Genomic DNA, 21,868 nt, shown 5'->3' on the forward strand with positions numbered 1-21,868 from the left:
CCATGATCCAGCTCTCACGATCAAGAATTAAATATATAATATTTTGCGTATAACATGCAATGCATGCGCGTGGATCACAAGTTAGCGATTTGCGGTAAACCGCCCTGCTGACTAAACATTTAGATTAGAAGGTTCAGAAGGATTGATATTAAAAAAATAATACAAATTTCACAATGAAAAAAATTTATAAAAATTATAAAAAAAGTGGGTCAGCATGTCAGACATTTTGAATTTATAACCTGCTGTCATGGCTGTGCTGCGACCTTCTCATCCACCAGCAATCACAATTTAACAGTAATCAGCAATGAACACTTCTTTACCTCTATACTCACCAATACATTTCCCTAAATAAATTGACAATGATAGCCTCGGACTTCTCGTCAATCACGCAATAACATGACATGGGCGATGTGACATGATAAATTCATCGAGTATTTTAAGGTGGGTCTTCCATTTTTTCATGGCCTGATTTTCAGTCAATACCCACTACGTGCTTCTATCTTTAGTTGTACGGGAACATTAACACTCTTTTACTGATCACTATTATCTGATATGGTCTAACGCAAACTACATTTTTTCATTCATGTACTTGATCAGCCCAATGCGATATTTTTACAAACGGGAAACAAAATTGCCGTAGATAACCATGAATTTATAACCAAAATTACAACATTTGACATTATTTATATCTTACTCACCCTTGCCCGTTGTATTGGGTGTGTCCTAATGTGCAAGTTTTCTTCCCTTGCAAGTAGCAAAATGGGAAGATTGCGAAGAATTTCGTGGATATTTGTCTGATGATAAATCGCTTCGCAACGATTTACCATCTAGCGAAAAAAATATGGCGTCCGATCGCAATTCCCCTCATGAATATGTAATTAGTCTATTTCCCATAAGTCCCTGCACACGTAACTCACAAGCACGAGCTGCAAAGGAAGTTTTGGCAAGACTGACTCAGGAAATAAATTAATTGGACATTTCATGTTATTAATTCTTGAAAACCCTAGAAATTTTTGAAAACATTGTGAATTGAAACGGAACATGTTTTATAGGCATTTTGTTTCTTAAAGCCATGGCTACATGGTTCAAACTGTTGTTATCTGAATAATGTTTGGTCACAGAACTTTTGCATGTGTTTGATGTGATTTTGTGATTATTTGATGTGTAATGATCTAATGATTTCTGCATTCTTGTTCCAATTCCAAAAAAAAGCCATATTGTAACATTTCTAAAAATAAATTAGTAGGCCTATTTCTTTTCCATAAAATGCAGGCCTGATAAGGGGTGGTGCAATAATTATGTGTACCCCCGGGGGGGTGAATTTTCAAAATGGTCTGCCAAAATCGCTTGCCCCCCCCTTTGGCCGTGCCAAAAACCTTTGCCCCCCTTTCGACGTGCCAAAAACCTTTGCCCCCCTTTCGACGTGCCAAAAATCTTTGTCCCCCCCTTACACATGCAAGATTTTGGGGAACCCGAATTTAAAACCTTAAATTGTCCTAACATATAATGCGAGCGCAGCGAGCAGGAAATTTGGCATATTTGAACATGTTCGTAACGTTTTCCTATGCCTTTTTAGGGCGTAATATAGAAACGGTGCCCAAAATATCTGTGCCAAAAATTGCTTGCCCCCCCCCTTTCGACCTGCCAAAAATCACTTGACCCCCCCTTTCGACCTGCCAAAAATGCTTGCCCCCCTTTGGCCTGCCAAAAATCTTTGCCCCCCTATAATTCACCCCCGGGGGGTACACATAATCATTGCACCACCCCTAAACAGGGGTGCAAATTGTGATTTCTTCCTCAGGAGCAAGGTTTTTAGGCTCAAGATTTCCTCAATCATACCATGCATAAAATAGCTTTATTCTGCACTTCAAAAGATGAGAATTTTAACATAGCGTGAATTTTTAGAGCGACTGGAGATTAGGTCTTCGAGCTTCCAAAAAAGGCTATAGGATGACAATATGCGCGCGTAGCGCGCAAAAATGTGGTATTTTACACTAGTTTGGGGTCAATTTTGGTCGGACAGAGGCTCCTTTCCCCTTTTATTTTCCTTTACCCCCTTTCCTCTTTCATTTTTTGTCAGAGGAGCACAACTTGTTTAGTGATTTATAGGGCCCTATGGTTCTTCTTTTTAAATTTCCTCAATCTTTTCCAGTTTGTCCTCTTCTCAGTGGCATTAGTATTAATACTAGTACACTGAATTCCTTCATGACTTTTGTTCCCATAAAATCCTCAATGCTGCCTCTCTATAAATTTCCTCAGATATGATTGCCGCCTCTCTCAATTTCTTCAGATATGACATTATGAGCCCTGTTTCCACCTGTCTTTGTCCAACTTCTTTTTTCCTGTTAAATTACATTGAATACCTCATATGGTGGTGAATTGTAAAATTTCTCATATCCCATTTCTATATTCTAACACCAACGCCTGCCTCTTTTTTGCTCTTATTTCTTGAACAATAATGTGAATTCCTTCAAATTTTGCACAACCAGTGTCTTTAAAGATTTCCTCTCTTCCATTCAGTAGCTTCACTTCCTCACAGCCATCCCCTATTATCGTGTACCTCACTCTTCTTCTTTTTCTTTCCTTTTTTCCCTCTTCCTCTTCGCTTTTCTTTTCTCCTCTCTCCCTCCTTTTTCCTCTCTTTCTTTTTTCTTCCCATGGCATTATTTCCTCAATTTTGACTCTCATTTCCTAGGAGCGGTGCTCCCCGCTCCCGCACAATTTGCATCCCTGCTGATAAATAGCATTTACCGTAGGCCTATTAGCTTTAACTGTCAGAAACCTGAAGGATGAAACAGGTCGAGGAAGGAGGAGCAGGAGCAGGAGCAGGAGGAGGAGGTGGGCAGGAGGAGGAGGAGAAGAAGGTATAGGAGCAGAACTTTTTTCGCCCCCCGCTTTTCAGATCTCAAAAATTTCAGGCCCCGCATTTTTGACATGAAAATTATGGGTCACTGCATCCCCATAGAAAAGCATAGGCCCTACCGGTATAAACTCAATTTTCCCGGGAAAATTTGTGATCAATTTTTTTCAGGGCTCCCCTTAGGAGGGTCAAAACTTTTAAGGGCCCCCATTTTCCATCAGCCTCCCCCCCCCGCCCCCAAGTGTTTGTGAACGGTCTCTAAGCTTTAATACATTCAAGCTTCTCCCAACACCAACCTTCCTATTTCAATCAAAATCATTCACTCCTCTATCTCCTAATGATGACAAATGAAAATCGAAGTAACACGTATTATCAATATGATCACACACCTTTATCTTGACAGTTCCTCATTTTTGCTCGCCCTAGTTCTATTCCTTTTTAAAGGAATTTTTATTCCATTCAGCTACACAAACAACTTACTACCATTGCCCAAAACGCCAAGTTGAATCTATGTACTCCAGCAAACACAAAACGTTTTGGACATCATTCGCAAAGAAAAGGTTGCCAGAAAACGTTTAAATGTTAAGTTATATTTAAAGGGTATGGTATAAAACATATAACATTCAAAAACATTTTTATTGCAAATATTCTAACAAAGGCCTAATATGTTATTTTGTTGACAAAATATTTGGCACATATATTCGCTAAAGTATTTTGCCAAACCAAAGATATTTTATAATTACATTTTTTGAATAACCTTTTTAAAACATTTTGTAGCGTGCTTTCATGCAAAACGCACGTTTTCCTGACCTTTATAACCCGACAAAATGTTATTAAAATGTTTTACTATTAACCATAACCAAAAACCCAAAGCGTTTTTAAAACGGTTGGTGCTTGCTGGGCTACAACCAAAAATGTGTCATTTAGAGGCCCTATACATAACGCAAAGTATCCTTAAAAAAACAAATTATTTTAGAATATCTCCTGAAATTCAGTGTTACCTTAGAATATCTACTGATATTTTCCGTTATTTTAGAGAATGTTGTGTATTTTTGTGTTTTTTTTACAATATTCTTGTCTTTTCTTAGGTTTTATTAAAATGTTTCGTTATTTTGCGTTATCGATCATGTGACATAGGGCCTATTTAGCCTAAGTGAGGTTTTTGTAGGGTAACTCAATAACGATAGGTCGTAGATAGCACAAACTATACATTTTTTAAATCCTTGTCATCAGACGAGTAATATGCATGATATATTCAACATGATCGAAGCATTTTTATTTTTTTTACCCCTGTGTGGCCTTTCACCTCTAACGAAAAACGTACCCTATACAATCACAGTGGCATTTGTGACTCGGGCCAAGCGTTTTTGAAAACAACTTGATCATTTTAATGCTGATTATTGCACAGGCCTATTCTAAAGAAGTCTGATTATTTTTTTTGAAATAGCCGAGTGGGCGGGTTTTCGCTGAAATATTTTTTGTGTAAAAACTGAACCATCCTATAGGCCTATATATGAATATTAACTGCACAACATGTATAACGATTCGTGATACACAATTGTGGTACAGTTAATTGGTGTTGTTGAGGAGGCGGAGAATTTTATTTCAATTTTATACGTCAAAATATTTGTTGAATTGAGTGAAAATGAACGCTCAAAAAATTATGAAAATCTATGTAATTTTTACATAGAACCTCGATAAAGATTACTGTATCGTTTTTATGGTAATCTAGTCTTCTATTTTCTAAAATCATCTTGGGGGTTCTATGCGAAAAATCTTGAATAAACAGTGGGGGGTAACCCAACGTCTATACCCCGGAGGGCTATGAGCCTACAAGAAAATGGCAGGCTCCCCATTGCACGGACCGATATGCACATCCGGTCCCCGTCACCTATTTTTGGTAGTGCACCACCGGGGCCCACCTCTGCCCAGGGCCGGATTTACCTATTTGGGGGCCCTGGGCCAGGCCATAATTCGGAGGCCCCAAACTAACCTTGAGGAAGGTATGTGCACTCAAGTGGCCAAGTTTTGGTTTACAAATAGGGGACCTACTATAAGATCGACTCTATCAGGGCTTTTGCGCGCGAAGCGCGTGAAAAAATTTCATTTCCAGACAAATTTTGCCTAAAATGAGTCGATTTTTGCTATGTGAGGGGCCAGTGCGCGATTTTAGCATATTTTGATCCAAAACATCGTGTTTTCGGGCTAAAAAGAAACATGCACATGGCCAAATTGGGGGCCCCCAAATTTTGGGGGCCGTGGGCCCGGGCCCATCTGGCCCAATGGTAAATCCGGCCCTGCGGCTCTGCCGAACTTAAGTCCTTTTTTTAAAAAATTTCATATTTGGAACTGGGCGAATTTATGTATGACGTGGGGAGGAGTGCCCTACAATTTGATTCCACTACCCCCTAGCAGTGATGGGGTGGGGTGGGGGTGGGGGTGGTGGCAGTGATCTAGAGGTCAAGTTTTATGGTTTTTCCCTGATAGTTCTAAAGGCATTTACGGCTTTTGTGATTGGTCAGTGAATAAGGCTGGTTTATTATGAACTTTCCCGGACAATTTTCACTTGAAATAGTGAAACTGTGTAAAAAGTGTCCCAAATGCCTTCATCTGGCGCCCCGGGCTGGCGCCAATTTTGTAAAATTTTCCAACGACCGAGGGGCACACCCCCTTAGGCCCTCGCGCAAGCGTGACGAGAGGCCTGCTTATTATAGCTATATACTAATAGCTCATGTCCCCCCCCCCCACCGGGACTTCATGGGGGGAGTAGCGTAGCCAGCTAGCGGGGGGGGGGCAGGGGGCCAGAGTTCCCCCCTGACAAAAAATGGAAGAAAAAGTGCCCCTCTGATAAAAACTGAGAGAAAATCAGGAGGGCAAAGCAAAGAAAAAGGACAAAGAGCCCCTTTTCTATCAAAATTCAGCCCGATCACGGCCCAAAATAGTGTAAAATACAAAAATTTTTCTCGCTACGCGCGCATATTGTGAAAATAGAGCCATTTCCATCCTGATAATGGGCAAAAAAGTGTAAAATACACAATTTTTTGCGCGCTACACGCGCACATCGTCCCAATAAAGGCTATTTGGAAGCTAGAAGACATCTATGTATAATGCAACTGTATTTTTTTTCGTGTGTGCCCCCGACAGGGCCGTTACGACCATTAGGCCAGGTAAGGCGGTCGCCTAGGGCGGCAAACGCAGAGGGGCGCAAAAAAAAAGGGAATTGGAGAAAGGAAAGGGGAGAAAAATTGAGGGCGGATAAAAGGAAAAATACTAAAGGGGGCGAAAAGAAAAAAGCTGAAAAACAGAAAACAGGGCGGAAAAGGAAAAGGGGGACCTGAGAAAAGAAAAGAAACGGGGCGCGCGGTATACAAATTAATCTCAAATCTCAGGGTGAGCATTTTACGAAATGCTGGTCGCCTTTTATAAAAGCCCCGGCATAAAAGACATAGGGCCGCACTTCAATATGAAATGGATATAGGTGTAGGGCTGGCACTTTCGCTTCGCACTAATGGGCATTCGGTGAGAGCAAAATGTAAAAAATATGGGGTCATTGGGTGAGAGCATGATTTTTGGCATTCGGTGAGAGCAAAATGTAATATGGGGTCATTGGGTGAGAACATGACCTTTTTTTTAATGGAATCTTTGGGTGAGAGCCGAAACAACGCCACAAAAACCTCAAAAATCGAATTTCTAGTTCTAAATGTCTTCAAATTTCATTGTTTTTTCAAAATAAGTAACGAAATCAGTGAAAAATGAAAGTTGCTGTTCAAATTGAACTTGTAAGGGTCTTTGGGTGACAGATCAAATGCAAAAATATGGGGTCTTTGGGTGACAGAGCATGTGTTCGCAAAAAAATATGGGTTCTTGGGGTGACAGCGATGCTGAAAAAGGGGGTCTTAACAGCCCTACATACGCGTCACCTCCAAAGTTGGAGTGCCTCCCCGGGCATAGGGCCTACATTACATGTAGGCCTATTTGTCTCATTGGTTGGTGATATGATGTTACCTGATAAAGGCTGGAGACAAAACTAGGAGACAGAACGTGACAGATACAGATACATCCTATAAGTTTACTATTACTATTTTGACTGAGATATTTTTTGCCTGAATCAGCTCTTCATCATACATTTGTATATTATAAGCGATACTCAAATTAAAAGAATAGGCTTACAACTGTTTAGTAGCCGTTTAGTAGGGCCTAAATGTATGATGTTTCATACAATGGTAATAATATTGAAGTTAAAGAAAGAATAAATAAATAAATAAATAAATAAATAAAAGAGTAAAAATGACTTTTCATGTTTTTCTCAAGTACAGGGCCCTGCTCACGTAGTTGACCAGCCCTGAATTTGACCATAACATGCATGATTTGAGGATGTTTATATTTTTATTTGCCTGTTTTTTCCCTTCTTTCTGATGTTTTCAGCAGGGGTTCACAGGTTCACCCCCGGGGTTTTCACCCTGGGGTTGGGGTTTCTGCCCGGGTTTCTGACGGTTTTCCCAGGCCCTTGGTTTTTCTAGGTCTTAACCAGGGGTCTAACCATGGTCCAAAATAAGGTCCAAAATAGCGCCACCTGGTTTTTGAAATTAACAGCGCGTAGTCCAAATTAATGGCATACGTGCTGTGAGTAAAACCGAATATCGAATTTGGAAATTGGAAAGTCACACAGTATTTCCTGAATTCACATGAAATTACATTTGTTAATTTTGTTTTACTCGTTTCTATTTAGTGCAATGGGCTATTGATACCATATTCTCACATTTCAATGCAAGCAGATTGTAGTATTAATGTATTATCATGATTATTAACAAGCCTGATGTAGGCACATTTAAGCTTACCAACATCACTAGACTAGACTCGCTTGCCAGTCCTATATACGCCGTACCTATGTATATTGAGGACTGGCTTACGCCATTTTGGATGTCAATGGGAAATACACACTAACGATTTGCGCCGGTTAGAAACTTGAAAAAAAATCTTTAAAATTTCATCAATGTATATAAAAGTGGTACCAACCGTATTGTGCTTGCTAATTTAAGACTCGGTTGAAACAAAATTAAGGATCGAAAGCATTTTAATGCCCAAAAAGGCAAAATTATCGTCAAAGTTCTGCGAAATCGGCACCCTTATGAAGGGTTCAGAATTGAATCGAAGCGAAAATATCCGATCTTTGCGATCAAAAACACAAAATTACAACTTTAAACATACTATTGGCAAAAGACATTATTACCAAACAATACAGAATAGAAAATTTGACATCATTTTCTCAAAATATTGAAAAAATTTGCTCACTAGACATCGAAAAAGTACGCAATCCAATTCCCGTTCAAACGCGTGGGAAACTGAAAGTGCGATAATCGTGACTACATTAGACTGCGGAACTCAGTCCTCAATGATAGTCAGTCATTTATCTTTTGGTCGTTATATGACTATCATTTGAGGGACTGAGTTGTTATAATATATCTTCCGAGGTGCAATTTCAGACAATAGCTGGGGATTAGTGGGGCAGAGGTTATCTATTGAATCCTTTCATGACCACTGAAGCATAGTCAAGTCTGCCAAGGACACTCGGCACAAATTGAAAGACCATGTGAACTCTCGACAAAAGAATGCATGCATGTCAGGTCATCGACACCAATTTGGTGTTTGTTATGACACCAATTTGGTGTTTGTTATGCACCTCGAAATATGTACCTTAAAGTCTGTGTCTACATCATCATGACCAACAACAGGGCTGTCAACTTTTTGGAATTGCTTGGCGTGAGACAGAGGCATACCGGGATTTTCCGACAACAATGTTCATTTTGACCTGTGATTATTTGAGCCACGGCCCTCGAGAATATGAAAAGCAGGGAGGGGGGGGGACAACAAATTATTTGGATGATGCGTGAGATTTTACTCATTTTCCAGCTTTTTGCGTGAGGTTTACTACCTAGGCGTGAGATTATACTACCTTGGAGTGAGACCGTGAGAAAGTGACCCAATGCGTGAGACTCACGGCCAATGCGTGAGAGTTGACAGCCCTGCCAACAATCATCATTCATTCATTCATTGATCATGACAATCTAAATACTAATCTTCATGATCTTGGAAAAATGTGTTTGGGAACAAACTTACACGAGAACTTTAGCTTTGAATTTACACCCAATAGTTACTTACACAATTTGGTACTTACACAAATCGGTAGATCGGTATGAAGATCTGCAGCAAATTGGGTTGAAATGAAGAAACGCAATTGCACCAAAAAAAAAATGCGATTGCGGCTGTAAATACCGCAATTGCATTTTCCTCGAGGTGCTTAGCCTAATGTTGGTTTCATACTTTCCTGCCGCTTGCGATATATTGATCACTCCACAGCTTTGCCGCGGCAGCAGCACCGCTGGAAGTTGAATAATTCAAATCAACTCGGAGCGGTGCCACTCTGACAGATGAGAACAAAATAAGATTTTGTAGCAGTGCTGAGTTACAAGAATGGCTTTCAGAGTCATGTCACTGCCACTCAGAGGTGTGCTGCTCCGCTTGCAGACAAGTGCAAGCAGCATGATGAAGCATCACGCCGCTCGGCGGCAAGCAGCAGAAAGTATGAAACCAGCATAAAGTTTGTTTTGCTATCCTTAATTTACAGATACAATGGAAGGCAGCTGTAATTTACTACAGGAACTGTGCATCATAGTTACTGAGAATGACATACTAAGTTGCAAGCAAGAAGAGAAATTACACCTCCTGAACCAGCTGTTAGATCTGTTGTTGGAATTAGGGGAAGTTGTGGATATTAATACAAAGCAGATCAATGATGAGGAAGTTGAAGGATTGAGATTAGAAAGAAGTAGACTCTATGCAGCCTGTGCAGCAACTAACTGGATATCAGGGGAAGGTAAACTCACATTATTTTGTCTTTTTTTCTCAGTTCTTGGATTTGGAGAGTCCCTTGACCTAGCGCAAAGTGCTGCAATCATTTGTGGTTGATTAAAAAAATTGGATAAAAATGACCAAAATATGACAATTTTGTATCCAAAAGGGGCAAATATGTAACTTCTGGTCATTTCAGAATCTGAAAAGCATATAGAAATGTGTACAAAACAAATTACATTTTTAGAGTGAACTCAAGCTACAAATCTGCCCCTTTTTTGGTGATTTTTTCCCCAAATTTGTTTAAAATCAACCATGAATGTTTTCAGCACATGGCTTTTACCCAAAGACCGAGAAAGGAGAGACGGGAAAAATATCACATTTTGCCACACATCAGCCCTCCGTTAGGATCAGGTATTTATTTTGCCAATTGCAAAAATCCTTTACATGTATATAATATTAAAGACAACAACAATTTATCGTATATAAAAAGCAAAATGGCTAAGGCTTCAGCAAGCGTTAAGCATACAAAAAGATGCAAAATTGGGAAAATAGAAATATATGGAATACCCGGTAAATAAAAGCAACGGAACTGTGTGATGCTGCATGAGGCCAATAGCCTTCAGATGAGGTACCTAAAAGGGGCACATAATATGATTTGAATAGGGTGAATTACGCTATATATTGTAAGGGAAGCTGCTTACAAGCAAAAAATGTTGAGCAAAAGCTGATAGGGTGAGTTACGCTACATATTGTAAGGGAAACTGCTTACAAGCAAGGACCTTTAAAAGCAAAACGCTGAAGCCTTAGAAGCATATTTAAATTCAAGATTTGTTCTTTTCCTTTGCTGGAGCCCGCGAGATGTTCCCGAGCATCCTTGTAGCTCTGTAGGAAAATAACCTATATATTTAAAAAGATAATCATTATTGATTAATTACTATACTTAACAAGCAAGGGCGCCTTATAAGGCTATAATTTGAGTAATTTTTTATATGGAATGTTGAAAATGATCCGCCATCACCCTCTAACGCAATAGTATGCATATCATATATATCAAACATTGTATATGCTCATTCCTTTTCTGCATTTCCTTGGTTGGAACTTGCGAGATATTCAAAAGCGTTCTTGTAGGAGAGATGCCTACGACTTATGCATTTCTAAATAATATTTGTAATTACTCAATTGATTGGCAACATTTGTATCGAAAACAATTGATTTTATGAAAGCATGAATGTTTTCTTCATGCTGCAATTTTTCTTTTACTCCATAAACACAATATATCATTTAAAGAAAAATTTTTATTGATATTTTTGGCTTTACAACCAATTCATATTTTTCCTCAACCGCTTATGGGAGTGGCGGGTGGGAAAATTAAATTTCCGATCCTAGTCGGATGAGAGCTGAATGCGTTGTGATATTTGAAAAAGACAAAGCCAATCTCTCCAAAAAAGGCTTTCTCTCATTGGCTAACGAAAAAACTAGGAGGAATCTGCCATGCGAATGGGCCGCAACCGTTGCCAAACACGCCGATCGATGACCGCATGACAATGACCCGATTGACCTCCTAGTTCATGACCTTAAAATTTTAATGGACGCGACCATTCTCGGCATAGGTAAACTGGTTTCTTCAAGACGAGCATTCAGAAACATTATTAGTGCAACAGGGATTCTCCAAATCTGTAGGATAGAAATTAAAAAAGCAAAAGTGTGTATTTTTGTGTTTTTTGGAAAACCGAGGTGCGTATTTTGGCCTCCAAAATTGTGTATTCTTAGCCTAGTTATGTCTTCCTTTCTAGTTGGATTTTTTGTTATTTTTCCACAGGTGTTGTCAAACATCCTTCTGTCAGTTGCCTTCCCCTATGGCATGCTCTCTTGAAGTAGGGCTGACATCACACAAAAGAGAAGACACAGAAGAATTAGTGTACACCTGTAACAGTTGTCCCGCATTTCCCCTTACATTGTACATTTACCTTTTTCCTGCTTTTTTGACTAGATTATCAATAAATCAAGCGTCATTTTAGAAGAAATAGCCTACATTGTATAAATGTAGCTTCTCAGACAGACCTGGTACATAAAGAAAACACATTATACCTGTTTTAGTGTTTTTCATTTGTTGTTCTTAGTGGCACCCGCAGCTTCCTCCTCCTCCTCAGCTCCTCTTCCTGCTCCTCCTCTTCCCTCTTCCTCCTCCTCTTCCCTCCTCCCAGACTTGTAGTACCCGTACCCGTGTCGTACCCATTACCCGCACTCGAGTCCCAATTTCCATCTGCACCCATGGCTCCGTACCGTATCCGTACCCGTACTCACACCTGATTTTGGCTTCGGACCCGTACCCGTACTCATGGACTAGGACCCGTACCCGTACTCATGTCCCGGGACCCATACCTGTACCCATGGGTACGGGTACCATACAGTACATGGCTAAATGCATGCAGGAAAGTGAAAGTCAGAGCTAGATCCACTCTCACTTCCCACTCATGAATCCCACTGCACTGTGAGTCCTACATGTATGATCATAATCAAAACAAATCTAGGTTACATGTACATGGGATGGGATGGGGTTGGGTGGGGAGTAACTCATTAAGCCAGATAGCCAGTGCCCTAAATTTTAGCCTGGCCCAGGCCAGGGCAATGAAAAAGGTAATTATGGCCCTGGCTACACAAAATGTGTATGCTACATACAGTGTAGATACCTACATTATGACAGCCTCCAACCTGATGTGCACTAGTTCCAGTAACTGTAACTCGTCGTACCTAGTCTAGGTCCGTAGTCTAGATGTCATTATGTTTATGATAAAGACTGAAGTCTTGCTGGCAGGACTAGATGTGTACACTTTATGCCACCCATATACATAAAAATTACATGTCGCATTCACACTCTGACTGATACAGAAAAAAAGCAGCAAACTGGAAAAACATTTCAAGAAATTGCTTTTTGTGGTGAATTTCAAGTTATCGTGTTCATAGCTTTTATTCGTCATTTCAATATTCCCCATCCAAATACACTCCCCTACATGAACAAGTGCACACATGAAGAACTACATGATAATGTGACTGGTGTGAGCTGTGAACACTTTCCGCCATGTATACTTGGGATCACAGATTCTGTGTTGGAATAGTGCATCTGAGCGGGCATCTGAGTCACATGAATAGAGAGTTCCTTTACCTGTAAACACTGAGAAATTTATGATTTATAGGAGCTGATAGGCAAAGTATTAATAAATCTTGGATATAATTATCCTGATGTACATAATTAATGATAATGATTATATTAAGCTAATTGGATAATCTGGTATGTGCCATGGATGTGTGTACGGTATGTGCATGAAAGGCTGACAATTAATTAAAAGTCTACCAATTTTGGATCAAATTTGAGATCCAATTGATGTTTTGAGATAAATAATAACTTGAATGCTATATCACTGCTAAATGTATGTTGAAATTAGTATTGCGCAGTGTGTGTGTCCATACAAAGACATAGTTCTTTTCATTTGCATCCCAAAATATGCCACCTTTAAGCTAGATTCACTAAGACCATCAATATTACATCTCTTTTTGTACTTGATTAATTCCTAAAAGCCAGTTCTGCAACTTTCTGTAAATGAGAGTACTTCTTAGCAAATAAAAATGTCTCAGCAACTCAACGCATACATAGCAACTTAATATGTATGTTGTATGATTATGATGTAATAAATTTCTGTAATTGTTTTGCTGCGGAATGTAGTTTTATTCATTTGTTGTGGCATAAATGACATCAAAGAGTGTATTTACAGCAAGGTATTGCTAATAAATTAATGTTTACACCAATAACAATAGCTTTGTTGACCCATACCCATAATAGGACCATACAAGTACCCGTACCCATGACCCGTACCCATACTGGGACCTGTACCCAATTTCCGTACCATTACCATGGCGCCGGACCCGCACCATTGCTAGCACCCTATTTTGGGTTCGACCCAGCATACCATACCAGTACTCATGGCTTGGTACCCGTACCCGTACCTGTACCCATGGCCTGGGACCCGTACCCATGGTCTGGGACTCGTACCCGTACCCGTACTCATGGTTGGGACCCGTACCCGTACCCGTACTCATGACGGGTCCCAGTACTACAAGTCTGCCTCCTCCCTCCTCTTCCATCCTTCTCCCTCCTCCCTCCTCTTCCCTCCCCTCCCTCCTCTTCCCTTCTCTCTCCTCCTCCTCCTCCCTCCTTTTCCCTCTTCTCTCCTCTTCCCTTTTCCTCCCTCCTCATCCCTCCTTCTCCTTCCTCCTCCTCCCTCCTCCTCCTCCTTTTCCTCAGTCTGCTATGGGGCAAGTGACCAAGGGTGAAAATAAGTGGGAGACAGGAGCGGTTTAGCCCCCAGAAACCCTGAAATGGCCCCTGGTCCCATCTAAATTTAAGCTGACCAGGGGACACTTTTCTTCAGAAACTGGCCCCTGGTCACTACCCAAAAATTCAATTCCATAGCCATTAATGCATGATGAACTTAACAAATATTGGTCCCTTGTTGATTAGAAGTGGCCCCTGGTTCCATGTTGAATGAAGTGAACCAGGGGCCATTTTGTTTAAAAAGGAGCCACTGGTTCATCATTTCTTATTTTCACCCTTGCAAGTGACCACAAGCTCCTTCAATCTGCAGGGATACAAGTTGATCAGGCTGCAATATTCCACACAGATCTCCCAATACCTGCTGATTACACCTGCTTTGGGGCAGCCAGGTAAAGCAGTGATTAGATCACATTTGGGAAAATCACCATCCAAAATTATTAAGTTGTGAGTTTCATAAGGCCAAAAAAATTGTTTGCTTGCCCTCCACCGACCGACCCAAAATTGGCCACAAAATTGGTACAGTAGTACAATTAACATTCTTTTGATTTTGGCATTTAGATCCTGGCAGAATAGAATTCAGCAGCGAAGCACTGTATTGTCGGAGACTGCTAGATGTAACACCGACGGACGAGAGATTACTCAGTAACCCCAGACGTATCCTTCAAATGACCGATGAGATCGATAATATCCAGCTTCAAAGCTGGCTGTGTTTGAGTCAGGAACCCCTGATGTTTTGTTCTTGCATGGGCAATCATATGCTGAGTATTGTGAAGGTGGTATGTTGGCATTTATGGCATGAAACATGGAGAGACATTCTCAATGGGATTGTTGATATACATGAACCTAGTGGTGTGAAAGGTATGTAGACTACAGTAATTTGCAAAGACCCTTTGCAGTCGCACTATACCCGATTTGGCAATTCCAAAATCATCCACACATTTTCGATGGAAGCGTTGGATATGAAATGATTGGAATTACAACAAAATCGTCAAGGGTAATGTTGTTTTCAAGTGGAATATTCCAGTGAACCCACTGTAGGATGCTGAATAGTATAGTATTGTAGTCCGTCAACTCAGAAGTACAAAGTAAATAGACCTCGGAAACTGGAGGTATGAGAATAATTATTTCAGTGCAGTGCGTGTGTAAATGCTTCTTTGGCGCGCCAACTGCTGCGCGATTTGTATTTGCCAAAGGCACCACTCTCTTTATGCGCCACGTTTTTTAACACGCAGTATGCGTGATGCAAAGCATCGACCCCCGATGCCACAGATTTGGTTTGCGCTTCTAGGTTTTAAGCAGTATAGTATATCTAATCACATACAACTCATAGCCCTCAGGCCAAATTACAATTGGTTTACAATATTAAAAAATAATGATAATTAAAACATTTAAAAATACAGTATCATTCAATATAAGGGAAAACACAGCGACTGCTGTTGATAAGAAAATAAATATTGCACTTAATGAATCATGGCTAATGTTCAAAACAGTTAACATAATAATATAATAATAATAATATACATTCACATTCTGTTTGATTTCATATGTTTTCCTTTCATACACAGATGCAGCAGAAGCTACCCACCAACCAACCAACCTTGGTATCAAACTTTATCACACATTTAGCAAAATCAAAGTCTGTGTGAGTCAAATGTCAAATCCACAAAGTAATGAAGACCACACATATGTTTTGCAAAGTTTAAACCAAAGTTTGGATATGTTACCAGCCTGGTTACAGAAGCCAGAACACAAGAACATTGTAACTAAGTCAAAAGTTGATTTGAGAAAACTGAATAGTTTTGTACGTGGACTTTGTAAAAAGTTGGAAGATGATTCTATTGAAGTAGATAATGCATATAGTGAGACCTCATTGGTCAGGACAAGGGAAGACAGGATAAGGGAGGACAGGACAAAGGAGGACAGGACAAGGGAAGACAGGACAAGGGCGGACAGGACAAGGGAGGACAAGAAATGCTTGAACGAATTAGTAATGAGAGTCAATGAGAGACTACATGAATATGAAGGTATGTAATTATGATAAATAGTTGTTTTATTTCTGGTTAGTCTTGTGACCCCAACTTCTGATGTTGCAACCTCAAATGACCCACTGATTGGAAACCTAATTGCTGTACATACAAGATATATATTGTCAGCCTGCTATGCTAATTGCCCAAGTTATTTTTTGTAATTTTGAGAACAAATTACAAAAGATGGTTCAAGTATGCATTTAAACATATTTATTCACCAATCTTTGGACAAGAACAAATGATAATGATACAAATGAAAGGGAATAATCTGAAATAATTAGGGTGATTACGTAACTGATGCATGCTTGAACCACATTTTGTTCTTTGTTCTCAAAATTACAAAAAATGACTCAGGCAATTAGCGTATCAGGCTGACGATATGTAATGTAGTCTCTTGACAGGCATATTCAGTGTTTATTTCTTGACTTTAAAATTTCAGAGAAGCAGCATCTCCTTAGCATAGGTTTAGCCAATGTTGACACCGACAAGCTAGACTCAAACAGTGCTGGTGCCATGGGGACAAGGGGGAAATTTCCCCTAAAAAGTGTTCTTTGCCCCCTCCTGTCAGGACAAACAAAATACACTATTTTGGACCAATATTGCCCTATTTCTTTTTCAGGAACATTTATTGATTTTTACCCCCAATTTAACCCCCTGGACCCCCTTAAAAAACTTCCTGGCACCGCCACTCCACCCAAATCTACTCAGGATGAGAGACTAACTTGTATTGCTTGAGATCTGTTACTAATCTACTAGGTTTTTCATGTTTATGAGTACCGAGTATATGAGAAAGAAAGAACAGATACTCATTACTCATGTTTGAGTACAGAGTAGCTGAGAAACAAGCGTACAGGGACTCATTGCTCAAGTTTGAATATGAATGGGAATCATCTGCTTGTTGTCTTCATACTTTGTCTGACTATGAGTAAACATTTATTGTTGATATATATTTTAATGCATTTTTTTCTGCCATGTTTTGTTAATTTTGCTTGATATTGTACCTATATTTTTAGAATCATTGGTACAAATGTTAACTCAGCAACACCATTGGGGTGAAGAAGAATGGATTGTTGGTCTTGAGGAGAATTCTTCAGCTCTTTGTGATCAAAGGTAAAATTGGGTACTTTATTGTAAGTAATTTCCCAAAATTCTCTAAATCATTAACTACTAAATATAGTAGTAGCACATTTTATTGATTGCCATATATAGTGCTATTAGTACACATGTTAACGTTAGTCCGTTATATTAACTTTCCATTGAGGGCACTTAGTGACAGGGTGGCCAAACAGTGGTATGCACACCAGGGAAACACCTACTTGGAGAAGGGTGATTTTGTCATGTGTAACTGGTGTTGTTTAGAATATGAATATATGAATGAATATGAATATGAATAAAAGACATATATTTCTGAATCTGTGACTCTTTTGTGGTGTCGAAGGACTCGCATATTATACCCAATACTGTTTAATTTTGGACTCAAATCCACACCCAAGCTTTTAATGGTGGTCTTTTGTTACATTTCGGAAGCTAAAAATAATTTCAATTATGGTATGAAATTGATAAAATTTCTAGAAATTTCTAGAAATTTCCAGGTATATGGCTTATGATATTTTGTGACAAGAAACGAAATGACATTACTGCAGCCATGATATAGAATCTTTACACAATCCAAATGCAATTGCAGTGAGCCCATTTCGCATTTGATCACTTTAAGAAAAGTGATAAAATGCAATACGGGCTCACTGCACTTCATAGCAATTAAGCAACTTACTAACCACTTGATTAGATTGTTTGGGCAGCAAAGAATCTACTAGGATGCCAGTTGAATTGTTAAAAGATTCTATGTGATAAAATGCGAAACAGGCTCACTGCACTTGCACTTGAATTGTGTAAAGATTCTATATGGTTGCAGTAATGTCATTTAGTTTCGTTTCGGTTCGCAAAATATCATAAGCCTCCATTGTAAGTTAGAAAATCTTCAATAGGTACTCAGATTACATAAATAAAATAATTATTCTTTTTTAACATTTGATGCTATAATTTTTCAGAGTGTGCAAGCTCTTATATGATGCGGCCATAATAATGAAGGACAAACAAAGTGGGACTGATACACTCAATAGACTTCTTAAGGTTGGTATAGGAGTTGCAGACAAGCTTTTTGAAATCTTATTCAAGATTGAATATTTTAAGCCCAAATTGAAATAGATTATAATATCCAGGAGGTGGGTTCTCCCTGGTTGAAGGTATATGTGCCACGGTTTTAAGGTTACCTTTTCAGTGATTTTGGTATATTGATGGGTGGACTTTCAGCAGAGACAAATGCACCCAATTGGGTGCATTTAGACAAAAGTGCCCATAAAAATGCCCTAATTTGGGTGTTTTTGTGAAAAATTGGTATACTGATGGGTGGCAAAAATTGCCTTTGTTTCTTTCGTTATATTGCATCTTAGGTCTTCCTCTGCAGCTTTGCTTCACTGCCTCCATTGCTACAGAACCAGATGTGTGAAGACATCTGGAGCCATCCGACAGGCCACACTCTGTTCAGTACCTATTTGGAGCAAACAAACAATTTCCATCAGGAGATGACATCTGCATTCAATAGATTGGTTAACATTGCAACAAAGGAAGGGTTGGATGAGGTAAGGGGTTCAGGAGATGACATCTGCATTCAATAGATTGGTTAACATTGGAACAAAGGAAGGGTTGGATGAGGTAAGGGGATTAGGAGATGACATCTGCATTCAATAGATTGGTTAACATTGCAACAAAGGAAGGGTTGGATGAGGTAAGGGGATCAGGAGATGACATCTGCATTCAATAGATTGGTTAACATTGCAACAAAGGAAGGGTTGGATGAGGTAAGGGGATTAGGAGATGACATCTGCATTCAATAGATTGGTTAACATTGGAACAAAGGAAGGGTTGGATGAGGTAAGGGGATCAGGAGATGACATCTGCATTCAATAGATTGGTTAACATTGCAACAAAGGAAGGGTTGGATGAGGTAAGGGGATTAGGAGATGACATCTGCATTCAAGATATTGGTTAACATTGGAACAAAGGAAGGGTTGGATGAGGTAAGGGGATCAGGAGATGACATCTGCATTCATTAGATTGGTTAACATTGCAACAAAGGAAGGGTTGGATGAGGTAAGGGGATCAGGAGATGACATCTGCATTCAATAGATTGGTTAACATTGCAACAAAGGAAGGGTTGGATGAGGTGAGGGGATCAGGAGATGACATCTGCATTCAATAGATTGGTTAACATTGGAACAAAGGAAGGGTTGGATGAGGTAAGGGGATCAGGAGATGACATCTGCATTCAATAGATTGGTTAACATTGCAACAAAGGAAGGGTTGGATGAGGTAAGGGATCAGGAGATGACATCTGCATTCAATAGATTGGTTAACATTGGAACAAAGGAAGGGTTGGATGAGGTAAGGGGATCAGGAGATGACATCTGCATTCAATAGATTGGTTAACATTGCAACAAAGGAAGGGTTGGATGAGGTGAGGGGATCAGGAGATGACATCTGCATTCAATAGATTGGTTAACATTGCAACAAAGGAAGGGTTGGATGAGGTAAGGGGATCAGGAGATGACACCTGCATTCAATAGATTGGTTAACATCGCAACAAAGGAAGGGTTGGATGAGGTAAGGGGATCAGGAGATGACATCTGCATTCAATAGATTGGTTAACATGGCAACAAAGGAAGGGTTGGATGAGGTAAGTGGATCAGGAGATGACATCTGCATTCAATAGATTGGTTAACATTGCAACAAAGGAAGGGTTGGATGAGGTAAGGGGATCAGGAGATGACATCTGCATTCAATAGATTGGTTAACATTGCAACAAAGGAAGGGTTGGATGAGGTAAGGGGATCAGGAGATGACATCTGCATTCAATAGATTGGTTAACATTGGAACAAAGGAAGGGTTGGATGAGGTAAGGGGATCAGGAGATGACATCTGCATTCAATAGATTGGTTAACATTGGAACAAAGGAAGGGTTGGATGAGGTAAGGGGATCAGGAGATGACATCTGCATTCAATAGATTGGTTAACATTGGAACAAAGGAAGGGTTGGATGAGGTAAGGGGATCAGGAGATGACATCTGCATTCAATAGATTGGTTAACATTGGAACAAAGGAAGGGTTGGATGAGGTAAGGGGATCAGGAGATGACATCTGCATTCAATAGATTGGTTAACATTGGAACAAAGGAAGGGTTGGATGAGGTAAGGGGATCAGGAGATGACATCTGCATTCAATAGATTGGTTAACATTGCAACAAAGGAAGGATTGGATGAGGTAATGTTGGTTTCGTACTTTCTGCCGCTTGCCACTGAGCGGTGTAACACTTCATCATGCCGCTTGCACTTGTCTGCAAGCAGAGCGGCCCACCGCTGAGTGGCAGTGGCTTGACTCTGAAAGCCACTCTTGTCACTCAGCTCCGCTCGTATTTTGTTCTCATACGTCAAAGTGGCACCGCTCCAAGTTGATTTGAATTCAAATCCCAGCAGTGTTGCTACCTCAAAGTGGTGGAGTGACCGATATATCGGCTTGCCGCTGGTCACCGCTAGCGTTTTTGGTGTAACTGCACAGTGAAGTATATTCATCTTCAGAGCGGCAAGCGGCAGGAAAGTATGAAACCAGCATAAGGGGAAGCACTAAGCAAGCATAATTATGAAAGTACTCTATTTGTTAGTGAAGGATTTTTAAAGGCAAGGCTTATGTTAGTTTGCTTAGCATGTGTAATGTTATCATCACACATTCAGTCATGAACTTACGCATACTATGCAACCGGCAAGGGTTGCTGTGGAAGATATTTCCAAAATCTTCCACAGGGGTAGTGTAGATTTTAAATGGAATTGCCTATTCAGATCTGATCTTACCTGTGTGGTTTGGACCAGACTATATGATATCAGCGTAATAATGTATTTTCCTTGTTCAACTCCATTATGTTGTAATTGACTATCCCTAACATCACACCATGAATGCAAATGTTTCCAGGCATGCAATCAAAATTGTAGTTTGGGCAAGAATTTCTGAATCGTAATCTATGATTTGATGGCAATTCATACATAACTTATACACAGCCCCTTATCTAATGTAAACATCTCCAAAAAAAGTAACTAACCCCCCTGAAATAATGACCATTATTCAAAAACGGGTGGCTGTATTACAAATCTGTAAAATGCGTTGGAAGCGGAATTTATTTCTGCACATTTTGTCACCTCATTTGCAGCAATTGACCAAATATTGACGTCACAGCGTACATTTAAATCAATGTAACCTAAGATTTGAAAGTTGCAGTAAATTGTATTGATTTTGTATTCAGTGTAATGGAAGGAAATCTGTGTAATGATATTTGAGTGTTTTTGTATTGTAAAAATTTGTATGTAAGTGCAACTTTCAAATCTGGACCTCGCTACATTAAATTGACCTGTGTTTTATTGTTTTCTGGGCTATCATATCAAATGAGGTGTCAAAATGCGCAGAAATAAATTCTGCTTCCAACGCATTTTACAGATTTGTAATACAATAGCCCCTTTTTGAATAATGGCCATTGTTTAAGGGGGTTAGTTACTTTTGAGATGTTTATTCATATATTGTGCAAAATTTTTGAGAGAAGTTATTTTGCTCTGCATCATTTCTTTCAGGCCATTGGTAGAGTTGCCATGGTAGCACTACAAAGCCCATCTGATACACTCTACACAGCTGTCAACAGAGCTGTAGCAAATTCAGCAGCTTTGCAATCGGTTCTCAAGGTAAGAAAGAAAAGTTGCTATT

At 39.7% G+C, this 21,868-nt stretch overlaps 2 protein-coding genes across 2 annotated transcripts in view; one reads left to right on the forward strand and one right to left on the reverse strand.

The window, feature by feature from the left end:
• LOC140138345 (uncharacterized) overlaps positions 1 to 853 on the reverse strand; it is a 44,118-nt gene extending 43,265 nt beyond the window's left edge. Inside the window, 1 exon segment of the mRNA XM_072160251.1 lies at positions 699 to 853. The gene's annotated coding sequence lies outside the window, so the exon portion shown is untranslated.
• An 8,085-nt stretch (positions 854 to 8,938) lies between these two features.
• The window catches only part of LOC140136865 (gem-associated protein 4-like), a 32,100-nt gene continuing 19,170 nt past the window's right edge, over positions 8,939 to 21,868 (forward strand). Inside the window, exons 1-7 of the mRNA XM_072158468.1 lie at positions 8,939 to 9,734; positions 14,601 to 14,900; positions 15,608 to 16,066; positions 17,083 to 17,179; positions 18,118 to 18,199; positions 18,520 to 18,708; positions 21,739 to 21,846. Coding sequence (XP_072014569.1) covers positions 9,491 to 9,734; positions 14,601 to 14,900; positions 15,608 to 16,066; positions 17,083 to 17,179; positions 18,118 to 18,199; positions 18,520 to 18,708; positions 21,739 to 21,846 — 1,479 coding nt within the window. The 5' untranslated portion in view covers positions 8,939 to 9,490. The remainder of the gene's footprint in view (positions 9,735 to 14,600; positions 14,901 to 15,607; positions 16,067 to 17,082; positions 17,180 to 18,117; positions 18,200 to 18,519; positions 18,709 to 21,738; positions 21,847 to 21,868) is intronic.

Source organism: Amphiura filiformis, chromosome 17 (genome assembly GCF_039555335.1).
Source record: "Amphiura filiformis chromosome 17, Afil_fr2py, whole genome shotgun sequence".
NCBI classification, from domain to species: Eukaryota; Metazoa; Echinodermata; class Ophiuroidea; order Amphilepidida; family Amphiuridae; genus Amphiura; species Amphiura filiformis.